The sequence below is a fragment of the Mustelus asterias genome, chromosome 8 (assembly GCF_964213995.1).
Source record: "Mustelus asterias chromosome 8, sMusAst1.hap1.1, whole genome shotgun sequence".
Classification (NCBI taxonomy): Eukaryota; Metazoa; Chordata; class Chondrichthyes; order Carcharhiniformes; family Triakidae; genus Mustelus; species Mustelus asterias.
In genome coordinates this window covers 11,945,170-11,957,519 of record NC_135808.1, presented here as the reverse complement: position 1 = coordinate 11,957,519, position 12,350 = coordinate 11,945,170, and the positions used below count along the sequence as shown (strand labels likewise).

General features: G+C 48.6%; 1 protein-coding gene across 1 annotated transcript in view; it reads left to right on the top strand.

The window, feature by feature from the left end:
• LOC144497660 (uncharacterized) overlaps nucleotides 1-12,350 on the top strand; it is a 156,309-nt gene that overhangs the window by 64,754 nt on the left and 79,205 nt on the right. Inside the window, 1 exon segment of the mRNA XM_078219103.1 lies at nucleotides 11,320-11,465. Within this exon segment, the coding sequence (XP_078075229.1) occupies nucleotides 11,320-11,465 (146 nt within the window).

Sequence of the window (12,350 nt, the reverse complement as noted above, 5' to 3'; positions counted from 1 at the left end):
TGTGACATAAACCCAATATCCCGGTTGAGGCCGTCCTTGTGTGTGCGGAACTTGGCTATCAGTTTCTGATTTAAGGAGGAGTTAGACAGATTTTTAATTGGTATTGGGTTGAAGGGTTATGGGGAGAAGGCAGGAAAATGGGGATGATAGCCAAGTTCCGCACACACAAGGACGGCCTCAACCGGGATATTGGGTTTATGTCACACTATTTGTAACTCCCACAGTTGCGTGGACCTGCAGAGTTTCACTGGCTGTCTTGTCTGGAGACAATACACATCTTTTTAGCCTGTCTTGATGCTCTCTCCACTCCCATTGTTTTGTTTCTTAAAGACTGGATTAGTTGTAAGTATTCGCATTCCAACCATTATTCATGTAAATTGAGTCTGTGTCTTTATAAGTTCTGTTTGTGAACAGAATTCCCACTCACCTGAAGAAGGGGCTCAGAGCCTCGAAAGCTTGTGTGGCTTTTGCTACCAAATAAACCTGTTGGACTTTAACCTGGTGTTGTTAAACTTCTTACTGTAGTTAGAGAGACAGTGATGTTCGATGGCTGTTGGCCATCTCTCTTGCCTACAACCCTTAACCATTACCACCTCTCTGGCCTGTAGGCATTGTAAGAAGTCTCACAACACCAGGTTCAGGTCCAACAGGTTTATTTGGTAGCAAACGCCACGAGCTTTTAGAGCGCTGCTCCTTCGTCAGGTGAGTGGGAGTTCTGTTCACAAACAGGGCATATAAAGACACAAACTCAAATTCCAGAATAATGATTGGAATGCGAGTCTTTACAGCTAATCAAGGGTTTCAGATACGTGGATAATTGGAACACATTCTGGGGAAGGTGGGACCTGTACAAACAGAACGGGGTGCACCTGAACCAGAGGGGCACCAATATCCTGGGAGGGAAATTTGATACGGCTCTTCAGGGGGGTTTAAACTAATTTGTCAGGGGAGTGGGAAAAGGAGTTGTAGTCCAGAAGTCAGTGAGGGTGGTGAGGTATTGGGGAAGGTATCAGGGTCAAGGGTGGGTACCGGTAGACAGGAAGGTGGGTTGAAGTGTGTCTACTTCAATGCAAGGAGCATCCGGAACAAGGTAGATGAACTTGGGGCGTGGATTGGTACTTGGGACTACGATGTTGTGGCCATTACGGAGACGTGGGCAGAACAAGGACAGGAATGGTTGTTGGACGTTCCGGGGTATAGATGTTTCAGTAAGTGTAGGGAAGCTGGTAAAAGAGGTGGAGGAGTGGCATTGTTAATCAAGGATAGTTTAACGGCTGCGGAAAGGCACTTCGAGGGGGATCTGCACACTGAGGTAATATGGGCTGAGGTTAGAAATAGGAAAGGATCGGTCACGTTGTTAGGAGTTTACAATAGGCCCCTAAATAGTAATAGAGATGTGGAGGAAGAAATTGCTAAGCAGATTATGGATATGTGTCGGGGTCACAGGGTAGTTGTCATGGGGGACTTTAACTTTCCAAATATTGATTGGAACCTTTGTAGGTCAAATAGTTCGGATGGGGCAGTTTTTGTGCAGTGTGTGCAGGAGGGTTTCCTGACACAATATGTGGATAGGCCGACAAGAGGTGAGGCCACATTGGATTTGGTACTGGGAAATGAACCGGACCAAGTGTTAGATTTGGTTGTGGGAGAGCACTTTGGAGATAATGATGACAATTCGGTGTCTTTTGTTATTGTAATGGAGAGGGATAGGGCCGTACGGCAGGACAAGGTTTACAATTGGGGGAGAGGTAATTATGATGCGATTAGGCAAGAATTAGGGGGCATAAGTTGGGAACAGAAACTGTCAGGGAAAGGAACTAATGAAAAGTGGAACTTTTTCAAGGAACAAATACTGGCTGTCCTTGATAGGTATGTCCCTGTCAGGCAGGGAGGAAATGGCCGAGTGAGGGAACCATGGTTCACGAAAGAGGTGGAATGTCTTGTGAAAAGGAAGAGGGAAGCTTATGTAGGGATGAGGAAACAAGGTTCAGATGGCTCGATTGAGGGTTACAAGTTAGCAAGGAATGAGCTGAAAAAGGGGCTTAGGAGAGCTAGGAGGGGACATGAGAAGTCCTTGGCGGGTCGGATCAAGGAAAACCCCAAGGCTTTTTACTCTTCTGTGAGGAATAAAAGAATGACCAGGGTGAGGTTAGGGCCGGTCAAGGACAGTAGTGGGAACTTGTGTATGGAATCAGTAGAGATAGGCGAGGTGATGAATGAATACTTTTCTTCAGTGTTCACCAAGGAGAGGGGCCATGTTTTTGAGGAAGAGAAGGTGTTACAGGCTAATAGGCTGGAGGAAATAGATGTTCGGAGGGAGGATGTCCTGGCAGTTTTGAATAAACTGAAGGTCGATAAGTCCCCTGGGCCTGATGAAATGTATCCTAGGATTCTTTGGGAGGCAAGGGATGAGATTGCAGAGCCTTTGGCTTTGATCTTTGGGTCCTCGCTGTCCACGGGGATAGTGCCAGAGGACTGGAGAATGGCGAATGTTGTTCCTCTGTTTAAGAAAGGGAATAGAAATGACCCTGGTAATTATGGACCGGTTAGTCTTACTTCGGTGGTTGGTAAATTGATGGAAAAGGTCCTTAGGGATGGGATTTACGACCATTTAGAAAGATGCGGATTAATCCGGGATAGTCAGCACGGATTCGTGAAGGGCAAGTCGTGCCTCACAAATTTGATTGAATTTTTTGAGGAGGTAACTAAGTGTGTTGATGAAGGTAGGGCAGTTGATGTCATATACATGGATTTTAGTAAGGCGTTTGATAAGGTCCCCCATGGTCGGCTTATGATGAAAGTAAGGAGGTGTGGGATAGAGGGAAAGATGGCCGATTGGATAGGTAACTGGCTATCTGATCGAAGACAGAGGGTGGTGGTGGATGGAAAATTTTAGGATTGGAGGCAGGTTGCTAGCGGAGTGCCAGAGGGATCAGTGCTTGGTCCTCTGCTCTTTGTGATTTTTATTAATGACTTAGAGGAGGGGGCTGAAGGGTGGATCAGTAAATTTGCTGATGACACCAAGATTGGTGGAGTAGTGGATGAGGTGGAGGGCTGTTGTAGGCTGCAAAGAGACATAGATAGGATGCAAAGCTGGGCTTAAAAATGGCAAATGGGGTTTAACCCTGATAAATGTGAGGTGATTCATTTTGGTAGGACTAATTTAAATGTGGATTACAGGGTCAAAGGTAGGGTTCTGAAGACTGTGGAGGAACAGAGAGATCTTGGGGTCCATATCCACAGATCTCTAAAGGTTGCCACTCAAGTGGATAGAGCTGTGAAGAAGGCCTATAGTGTGTTAGCTTTTATTAACAGGGGGTTGGAGTTTAAGAGCCGTGGGGTTATGCTGCAACTGTACAGGACCTTGGTGAGACCACATTTGGAATATTGTGTGCAGTTCTGGTCACCTCACTATAAGAAGGATGTGGAAGCGCTGGAAAGAGTGCAGAGGAGATTTACCAGGATGCTGCCTGGTTTGGTGGATAGGTCTTATGAGGAAAGGTTGAGGGAGCTAGGGTTGTTCTCTCTGGAGCGGAGGAGGCTGAGGGGAGACTTAATAGAGGTTTATAAAATGATGAAGGGGATAGATAGAGTGAACGTTCAAAGACTATTTCCTCGGGTGGATGGAGCTATTACAAGGGGGCATAACTATAGGGTTCGTGGTGGGAGATATAGGAAGGATATCAGAGGCAGGTTCTTTACGCAGAGAGTGGTTGGGGTGTGGAATGGACTGCCTGCAGTGATAATGGATTCAGACACTTTAGGAACATTTAAGCGGTTATTGGATAGGCACATGGAGCACACCAGGATGATAGGGAGTGAGATAGCTTGATCTTGGTTTCAGATAAAGCTCGGCACAACATCGTGGGCCGAAGGGCCTGTTCTGTTCTATGTTCTATGTTCTAAAGGTACAGACAATGTGAGTGGAGAGAGCATTAAGCACAGGTTAAAGAGAAGTGTATTGTCTCCAGCCGGGACAGTTAGTGAGATTTTGCAGGTCCAGGCAAGTCGTGGGGGTTACAGATAGTGTGACATGAACCCAAGATCCCGGTTGAGGCCATCCTCATGTGTGCGGAACTTGGCTATCAGTTTCTGCTCAGCGACTCTGCGCTGTTGTGTGTCGTGAAGGCCGTCTTGGAGAACGCTTACCCGAAGATCAGAGGCCGAATGCCTGTGACCGCTGAAGTGTTCCCCAACAGGAAGAGAACAGTCTTGCCTGGTGATTGTCGAGCAGTGTTCATTCCTCTGTTGACGTAGGGTCTGCATGGTCTCCCCAATGTACCAAGCCTCGGGACATCCTTTCCTGCAGCGTATCAGGTAGACAACATTGGCCGAGTTGCAAGAGTATGTACTGTGTACCTGGTGGATAGTGTTCTCACGTGAGATAATGGCATCCGTGTCGATGATCCGGCACATCTTGCAGAGGTTGCTGTGGCAGGGTTGTGTGGTGTCGTGGTCACTGTTCTCCTGAAGGCTGGGTAGTTTGCTGTGGACAATGGTCTGTTTGAGGTTGTGCGGTTGTTTCAAGGCAAGAAGTGGGGGTGTGGGGATGGCCTTGGCGAGATGTTCGTCTCCATTAATGACATGTTGAAGGCTCCGGAGGAGATGTCGTAGCTTTTCCGCTCCGGGGAAGTACTGGACGACGAAGGGTACTCTGTCCACTGTGTCCCGTATTTGTCTTCTGAGGAGGTCGGTGCGGTTTTTCGCTGTGGCGCGTCGGAACTGTTGATCGATGAGTCGAGCGCCATATCCTGTTCTTATGAGGGCATCTTTCAGCGTCTGGAGGTGTCTGTTGCGATCCTCCTCATCTGAGCAGATCCTGTGTATACGGAGGGCCTGTCCGTAGGGGATGGCTTCTTTAACGTGTTTAGGGTGGAAGCAAGAGAAGTGAAGCATTGTGAGGTTATCCATGGGTTTGCAGTACAGTGAGGTGCTGAGGTGACCGTCCTTCATGGAGATGCGTGTGTTCAAGAATGCAACCGATTTCGGAGAGTCGTCCATGGTGAGTCTGATGGTGGGATGGAACTTGTTGATGTCATCATATAGTTGTTTCAGTGATTGTTCACCATGAGTCCAAAGGAAGAAAATGTCATCGATGTATCTAGTGTATAGCATCGGTTGAAGGTCCTGTGCGGTGAAGAAGTCTTGTTCGAACCTATGCATGAAGATATTGGCATATTGAGGTGCGAATTTGGTCCCCATGGCTGTCCCGTGTGTCTGGATGAAGAACTGGTTGTTGAAGGTGAAGACATTGTGGTCCAGGATGAAGCGAATGAGTTGTAAAATTGCATCTGGAAGGAGCAGCGCTCCGAAAGCTAGTGGCGTTTGTTACCAAATAAACCTGTTGGACTTTAACCTGGTGTTGTTAGACTCCTTACTGTGTTTACCCCAGTCCAATGCCGGCATCTCCACATCATGACTGTAGGCATTGACCATACATCTGAATTCTGGGACATATTCAAGGCTGAATTGAATAGATTTTTGACATACATATGGGTCAAGGGTTATGGGTGGACAGATATGATTTAAGACTACAATCAGATCACGCCTGACCTTTTGGAGTGGTGGAATAGGCTAAATGGGTCAAATGGCCTACTCCTGTCTCTCTTGCTTATGATCCTATAGGGTCCATTTTGATTTGATTTGATTTATTATTATCACATGTATTAGTAAGCAGTGAAAGGTGTTGTTTCTTGCGTGCTATACAGACAAAGCATACCGTTCATAGAGAAGGAAAGGAGAGTGCAGAATGTAGTGTTACAGTCATAACTAGGGTGCAGAGAAAGATCAACTTATTGTGAGGTAGGTCCATTCAAAAGTCTGACAGCTGCAGTGAAGAAGCTGTTCTTGAGTCGGTTGGTACGTGACCTCAGACTTTTGTATCTTTTTCCCAACAGAAGAAGGTGGAAGAGAGGATGTCCGGGATGCGTGGGGTCCTTAATTATGCTGGCTGCTTTGCCAAGGCAGCGGGAAGTGTAGACAGAGGGTGTTTGGAGAGGGTGTAGTGCAGATTTACAAGAATGATACCAGAAATGTGTGGGTATGCACATCAGGGGAGAGTGAACTGGCTTGAAAGGAAGGCCGAAGGGTGACCTAAAATGAGAGCTTTAAAATGATGACAGGTTCTGATAGAGTAGATACAGAGAGAATGGTTCCTCTTCTGGTGAGAGCAGAAATAGAGGGCATCAATACAAGATAGTCACCAGGAAGAAACGTCTTCACCCAATGAGTGGGAGAATGTGATGACCAATGGCTGCAGGGCAGAGAGGTGGGCTGGCCAATGGTTACAGATCAGAGAGGCATTGATGGCCAATGGCTGCATACTGGAGCAGCAGTGGTGGCCAATGGCTACAGGGCAGAGAAGCATTGATGGCCAATGGCTGCATACTGGAGCAGCAGTGGTGGCCAATGGCTACAGGGCAGAGAAGCATTGATGGCCAATGGCCAAAGGGAAGAGATGCAAAGATGGACAATAGGGCAGATGGTGGCACAGTGGTTAGCACTGCTGCCTCACGGTGCCAGGGACTCGGGTTCGATTCCCAGATTGGGTCAATATCTGCGCAGAGTCTGCACGTTCTCCCCGTGTCTGCGTGGCATTCCTCCGGGTGTTCCGGTTTCCGCCCTCATTCCAAAGATCATAGAAATCATAGAAACCCTACAGTACAGAAAGAGGCCATTCGGCCCATCGAGTCTGCACCGACCACAATCCCACCCAGGCCCTACCCCCATATCCCTACACATTTTACCCGCTAATCCCTCTAATCTACGCATCCCAGGACACTAAGGGGCAATTTTAGCATGGCCAATCAACCTAACCCGCACGTCTTTGGACTGTGGGAGGAAACCGGAGCACCCGGAGGAAACCCACGCAGACACGAGGAGAATGTGCAAACTCCACACAGACAGTGACCCAAGCCGGGAATCGAACCCAGGTCCCTGGAGCTGTGAAGCAGCAGTGCTAACCACTGTGCTACCGTGCCGCCCTAAAGATGTGTGGGTTAGGTTGATTGGCCATGCTAGATTGCCCCTTAATGTGAGGGGGATTAGCGAGGTAAATACTTGGGATTGCAGATGGAACCTGGGTGGGATTGTTTTTGGTGCAGACTCGATGGGCTGAATGGTCTCTTTCTGCACTGAAGGGATTCTATGATTTTATGAATAGCTGCGGACTGGAGCAGCAGTGATGGCCAATGGCTGCAGGTCAGAGAGGCATTGATGAATGGGACATGGACAGGGATCAGTTCTGGGATCTTTGTTGTTGATAGTATATATAAATGATTTGGAGGAAAATGTAGCTGGTCTGATTAGTAAGTTCGCAGATGACTCAGAAACTGGTGGAGTTGTGAATAGTGAAGAGGATTGTCAGAAAATACAGCAAGATATAGACTGGTTGGAGACTTGGGTGGAGAAATGACAGATGGAGTTTAATCCAGGCAAGTGTGAGGTAATGCATGTACGAATTATACAGTAAATGGTAGAACCCTTAGGAGTATTGACAGGCAGAGAGATCTGGGTGTACATTCCACCGATCGCTGAAAGTGGCAATGCAGGTGGATAAGGCAGTCAAGAAGGCATACGGCATGCTTGCCTTCATCGGTCGGGGCATTGAGTATAAAAATTGTCAGATCATGCTGTGCAGAACCTTAGTTAGGCCTCATTTAGAATATTGTGTACAATTCTGGTCACCACACTACCAGAAGGATGTGGATGCTTTGGAGAGGTTACAGAAGAAGTTTACCAGGATGTTGCCTGGTCTGGAGGGTATTAGCGATGAGGAGAGGTTGGATAAACTCGGTTTGTTCTCACTGGAATGACGGAGTTTGAGGGGCGACCTGATAGAGGTTTACAAGATTATGAGTGGCATGGACAGAGTGGATAGTCAGATGCTCTTTCCTAGGGTAGAAAAGTCAAGTACTCGGGGACATAGGTTTACGGTGCGTGGGGAAAAGTTTAGAGGAGATGCACGAGGCAAGGTTTTTACACAGAGGGTGGTGAATGTCTGGAACGCGCTGCCCGGGGAGGGGGTGGGAGCAGGTACAATAGCGGCATTTAAGGGGCAACTAGAATACGTGAATAGGATGGGAATGGAAGGATACGGACTCTTAGTTCAGGCAGGTATCAGGATTGGCGCAGGCTGGGAGGGCTGAAGGGCCTGTTCCTGTGCTGTACTGTTCTTTGAGGTGAGTACAATGGCTGCATTTAAAGGGAGGATTAATCTGAGAGTGAAGTGAATAGAGGCTTGTGAGTTAGAGTTAGATGAGGATAGTATAGGAGGAGGCTAGAGAGGAGCATGAACATCAGCATGGATAGGTTGGGCCGAAAGGCCCTTTCGTGCTCCATAAAGTGCTGAAATCCCTTTTTATTTCTGGGATTGTCAGCCCGTCGAGGGCTGACGTCACCTTTCCGTCAGGGTGCGGTCTCACGGAGCTGGACGTCACCCGGTGAGTTTGTTTTCCTGTCGAGTGACTTCTCCCTGTCATTTATTCTGGGAGGGGGGTGACATGGGCCCCTCCTGCCAAGCCAGCCTGGTGAAAGGGGCAGAGTCTGCCATCGCTCCAACGCGGCACTGAGCTCCCGTCCCCAATTATCCACAGGATAAGGAGCAGAGGTCATTGTTGTGATGATTTGCAGGCAGGAAGCAGATGTTTCCTGCTGGATAAGTCTCGGATTGTAGCACGTTGGGGTGGGACGGGAGGGGTGAGGCTCCTCATGCAATGTCAGATTCATGTATTCCAGACAGTCACAAACTTTCATCTTTACCCTAACCCTTGCCCCTTTGACATATTACCCCTCTGAGCACGAACAAGGGAGTATCACTACGGTACTAATTGTGAAAAGTTAAACTTTATTTATTAGTGTCACAACTAGGCTTACATTAACACTGCAATGAAGTTACTGTGAAAATCCCCTCGTCGTACCCTCTGGCGCCTCTTTGGGTTCACTGAGGGAGAATTTAGCACGGCCAATGCACCCTAACCAGCTCGTCTTTCGGAGGAAACCCACGCAGACACAGGGAGAACATACAGACTCCACACAGACAGTGACCCAAGCTGGGAATCGAACCCGGGTCCCTGGCGCTGTGAGGCAGCAGTGCCAACCACTGTGCCACCGTGCTGCCCCATGATGATAATGCTAAATGCATTTTTTTTGACAATGGTTTTCATTTTTAACATTTTAAATTACATATTAAAATTTTACAGAATCTTGAATTGCTATACTGGTTAGGAGTTCCATATAGTATTCATAGAATAGAAGAAGAAGGGGCGGCACAGTAGCACAGTGGTTAGCACTGCAGCTTCACAGCTCCAGGGTCCCGGGTTCGATTCCCAGCTTGGGTCACTGTCTGTGTGGAGTTTGCACATTCTCCTCATGTCTGCATGGGTTTCCTCCGGGTGCTCCGGTTTCCTCCCACAGTCCAAAGATGTGCGGGTTAGGTTGATTGGCCATGCTAAAATTGCCCCTCAATGTCCTGAGATGTGTAGTTTAGAGGGATTAGCAGGTAAATATGTAGGGATATGGGAGTAGGGCCTGGGTGGGATTGCGGTCGGTGCAGACTCGATGGGCCAAATGGCCTCTTCCTGCACTGTAGGGTTTCTATAGTATTCAAAGTGTTAAGTATTTGTTTATAGTAAGGGTGGCTAGGTCATAGAATCGTAGAGGTCTACTGCACAGAAAAAGGCCCTTCAGCCCATTGTGTTTGTGCTGGTTAAAGACAAACCATTCTAATCCCATTTTCCAGCATTTGGTCATGACTTCAGTGAGACCCATAAGGTTGAGTATGAGCTCCCTGATTGAGGTAACGATTGCCTGCCCAATCAGGGAGCTCATACTCCAAGACGCTCCAGCTATGTATATAGAGAGAAAGATGTGTCCAGGCTACTGACACTTCAGATTCTGACTTTGTACCTGAAGCACTCTTAGGAGTGGTGATAAGTTTGTAAATAAGGGGAATCTGGTGAAGGGACCTCAGTCTCTTGAGAAGTTATTTCACCTAGTGCACATCTAAGTGCTTCTTAAATGTTATGAGAGTCTCTGCCTCCACCACCCTCTGGGTGATAAGCATTTTTCCCCACATTCCCTAATGAGCCTTTGGCACAAGGGCGGGTAGGCACCTCTCTCTGTTAGAGCATGGCGGCACAGTGTTTAGATAGATAGATCAACATTTGTTGCCCACCCCTAATCCCGAGGGTGGCACAGTGGCACAGTGGTTAGCACTGCTGCCTCACAGTACCAGTGACCCGGGTTCGATTCCCGGCTTGGGTCACTGTCTGTGTGGAGTTCTCCCCGTCTGAGTGGGTTTCCTCCGGGTGCTCCGGTTTCCTCCCACAGTCCGAAAGATGTGCTGGTTAGGTGAATTGGCCGTGCTAAATTCTCCCTCAGTGTACCCGAACTGGCACCGGAGTGTGGCAACTTTTCACAGTAACGTCTTGGCCCAGTTGATCCTGGCAGAGGACATGGCGGAATACATGGCCTGGCACTCGCGCATCCTCCGCAGGTCAGCCGAGTCCCTGAACATGAGGAGCACGTCATCGGCATAAGCCGGCAGGACCACCCCGATGCCCGGCCCCCGCAAGAGGCGCAGGAATGGCTCCACACAAATTGAATACAATTGGCCAGACAAAGGGCAGCCCTGCCACACTCCTCTCCCAAAGTGAAGGGGCGCCGTCAGGGACCCATTAACCTTAACAAGGCAGTGACGATGCTCCCAGTACGACAAGTTGACACGTGCAGTTACATTCTCTGCTGCAGTCTCCATGGCAATGCCTTTACCAATCAGAATCCATGTGCCAAGCAACCAGTACTCTCTTCTCATGCAGTATCAGTTGTTGTTCCCTTTACTGCTGGCCTATCTTGTGAGCTGTCCTGGTGGGTCCAAGATGAAAAACTTTGACAGCATGTCCCTTTTTTCATCAATCTTTATGGTCTGTTCTACCAAATGATTATATCTTCAGTCACTTCTGCACGTACATCAAAGATCGGGGAGGAACCTTTCTCGGACTTTCCTAACCTAGGAGGTACTGAGGTCAATTGTATGTTGGGCAATCATTGGGCGAGATTCACTGGCCGCCCAGCCGTGTGTTTCCCACTGGTGGGATTCTCTGGTCCTGCCGATGTCAATTGACGTCACCCCATGCCGGGGGGGAAAACCACAGGCAGGGGTGCGCTGCCAGCGGGACCGGAGAATCCCGCCGGCGTGAATAGGCACCCCGCCCTGTTTGCTCCTGAGGATATCTGGGTGAGGGAATAGGAGACTCGGTTCTCGTCAAGACGCCATATTGTTCCTCATCAATGCCAACAGTTGTTGACTTGCTTCTCCAGGTTTACATGCATTTGCCAGTCAGGCTGGGCAGGCATCACGTGCCAAACAGATGTCAACGAATGTGAGTCACACCCCTGTACGCACGGTGGGACATGTCGGGATCGGGTCAATGGCTATGACTGCCTCTGTCCAAGGGGTTTCAAAGGTAAGATTGGGCCTTGGTGTAGACAGTGGGATTGCAGGAATTGGCAACCTCTTAAAGATAAAGGCAGGGGAGAGAGAAGGAGGATATTTTTCATTCATTCGTGGAACATGGGCATTGCTGGCTGGGCCAACATTTACTGCCCATTCCTAGACGCCCTTGAACTGAGTGGCTCGCTAGGCCATTTCAGAGGGCAGCTGAGAGTTAAGTTTTAAGCATTTAAGTTTTTAAGCTTTTAACTTTAAGTTTATTTCATTAGTGCCACAAGTAGGCTTACATTAACACCGCAATGAAGTTACTGTGAAAATCCCCCCGTCGCCACACTCCGGCGCCTGTTCGGGTACACTGAGAGAGAATTTACCATGGCCAGTGCACCCTAACCAGCACATCTGTTGGACTGTGGGAGGAAACCAGAGCACCCGGAGGAAACCCATGCAGACACGGGGAGAACGTGCAAACTCCGCACAGACAATGATGCAGGCCGGGAATCGAACCCAGGTCCCTGGCACTGTGAGGCAGCAGTGCTAACCATTGTGCCACCGTGCTGTCCCCTCCACATTGTCAACCACATTGCTGTGGGTTGGGAATCACATGTAGGCCAGACCAGGTAAGGATGGCAGATTTCCTTCCCGAAAGGACATTAGTGAAATAGTCGTGGAAGGATTCGAAGCCGGGTCCCCAGAACAGTAGTTGAGTTCCTGGATTAATAGTCTAGCGACAGTACCACGAGGCCAAAGCCTACCCGGATGGAGGGATAAAAGGAGGTGAGGGGAGGTTTGAAGAGGAAGCGAAGGAAAAGGAAGGGAGATGAGGGACGCTGTTCCAGCATCTGGCATTTCAAATCTTAATAAACTAACCTCAGTGTCATCTCCTGAGGGCATTATGTCA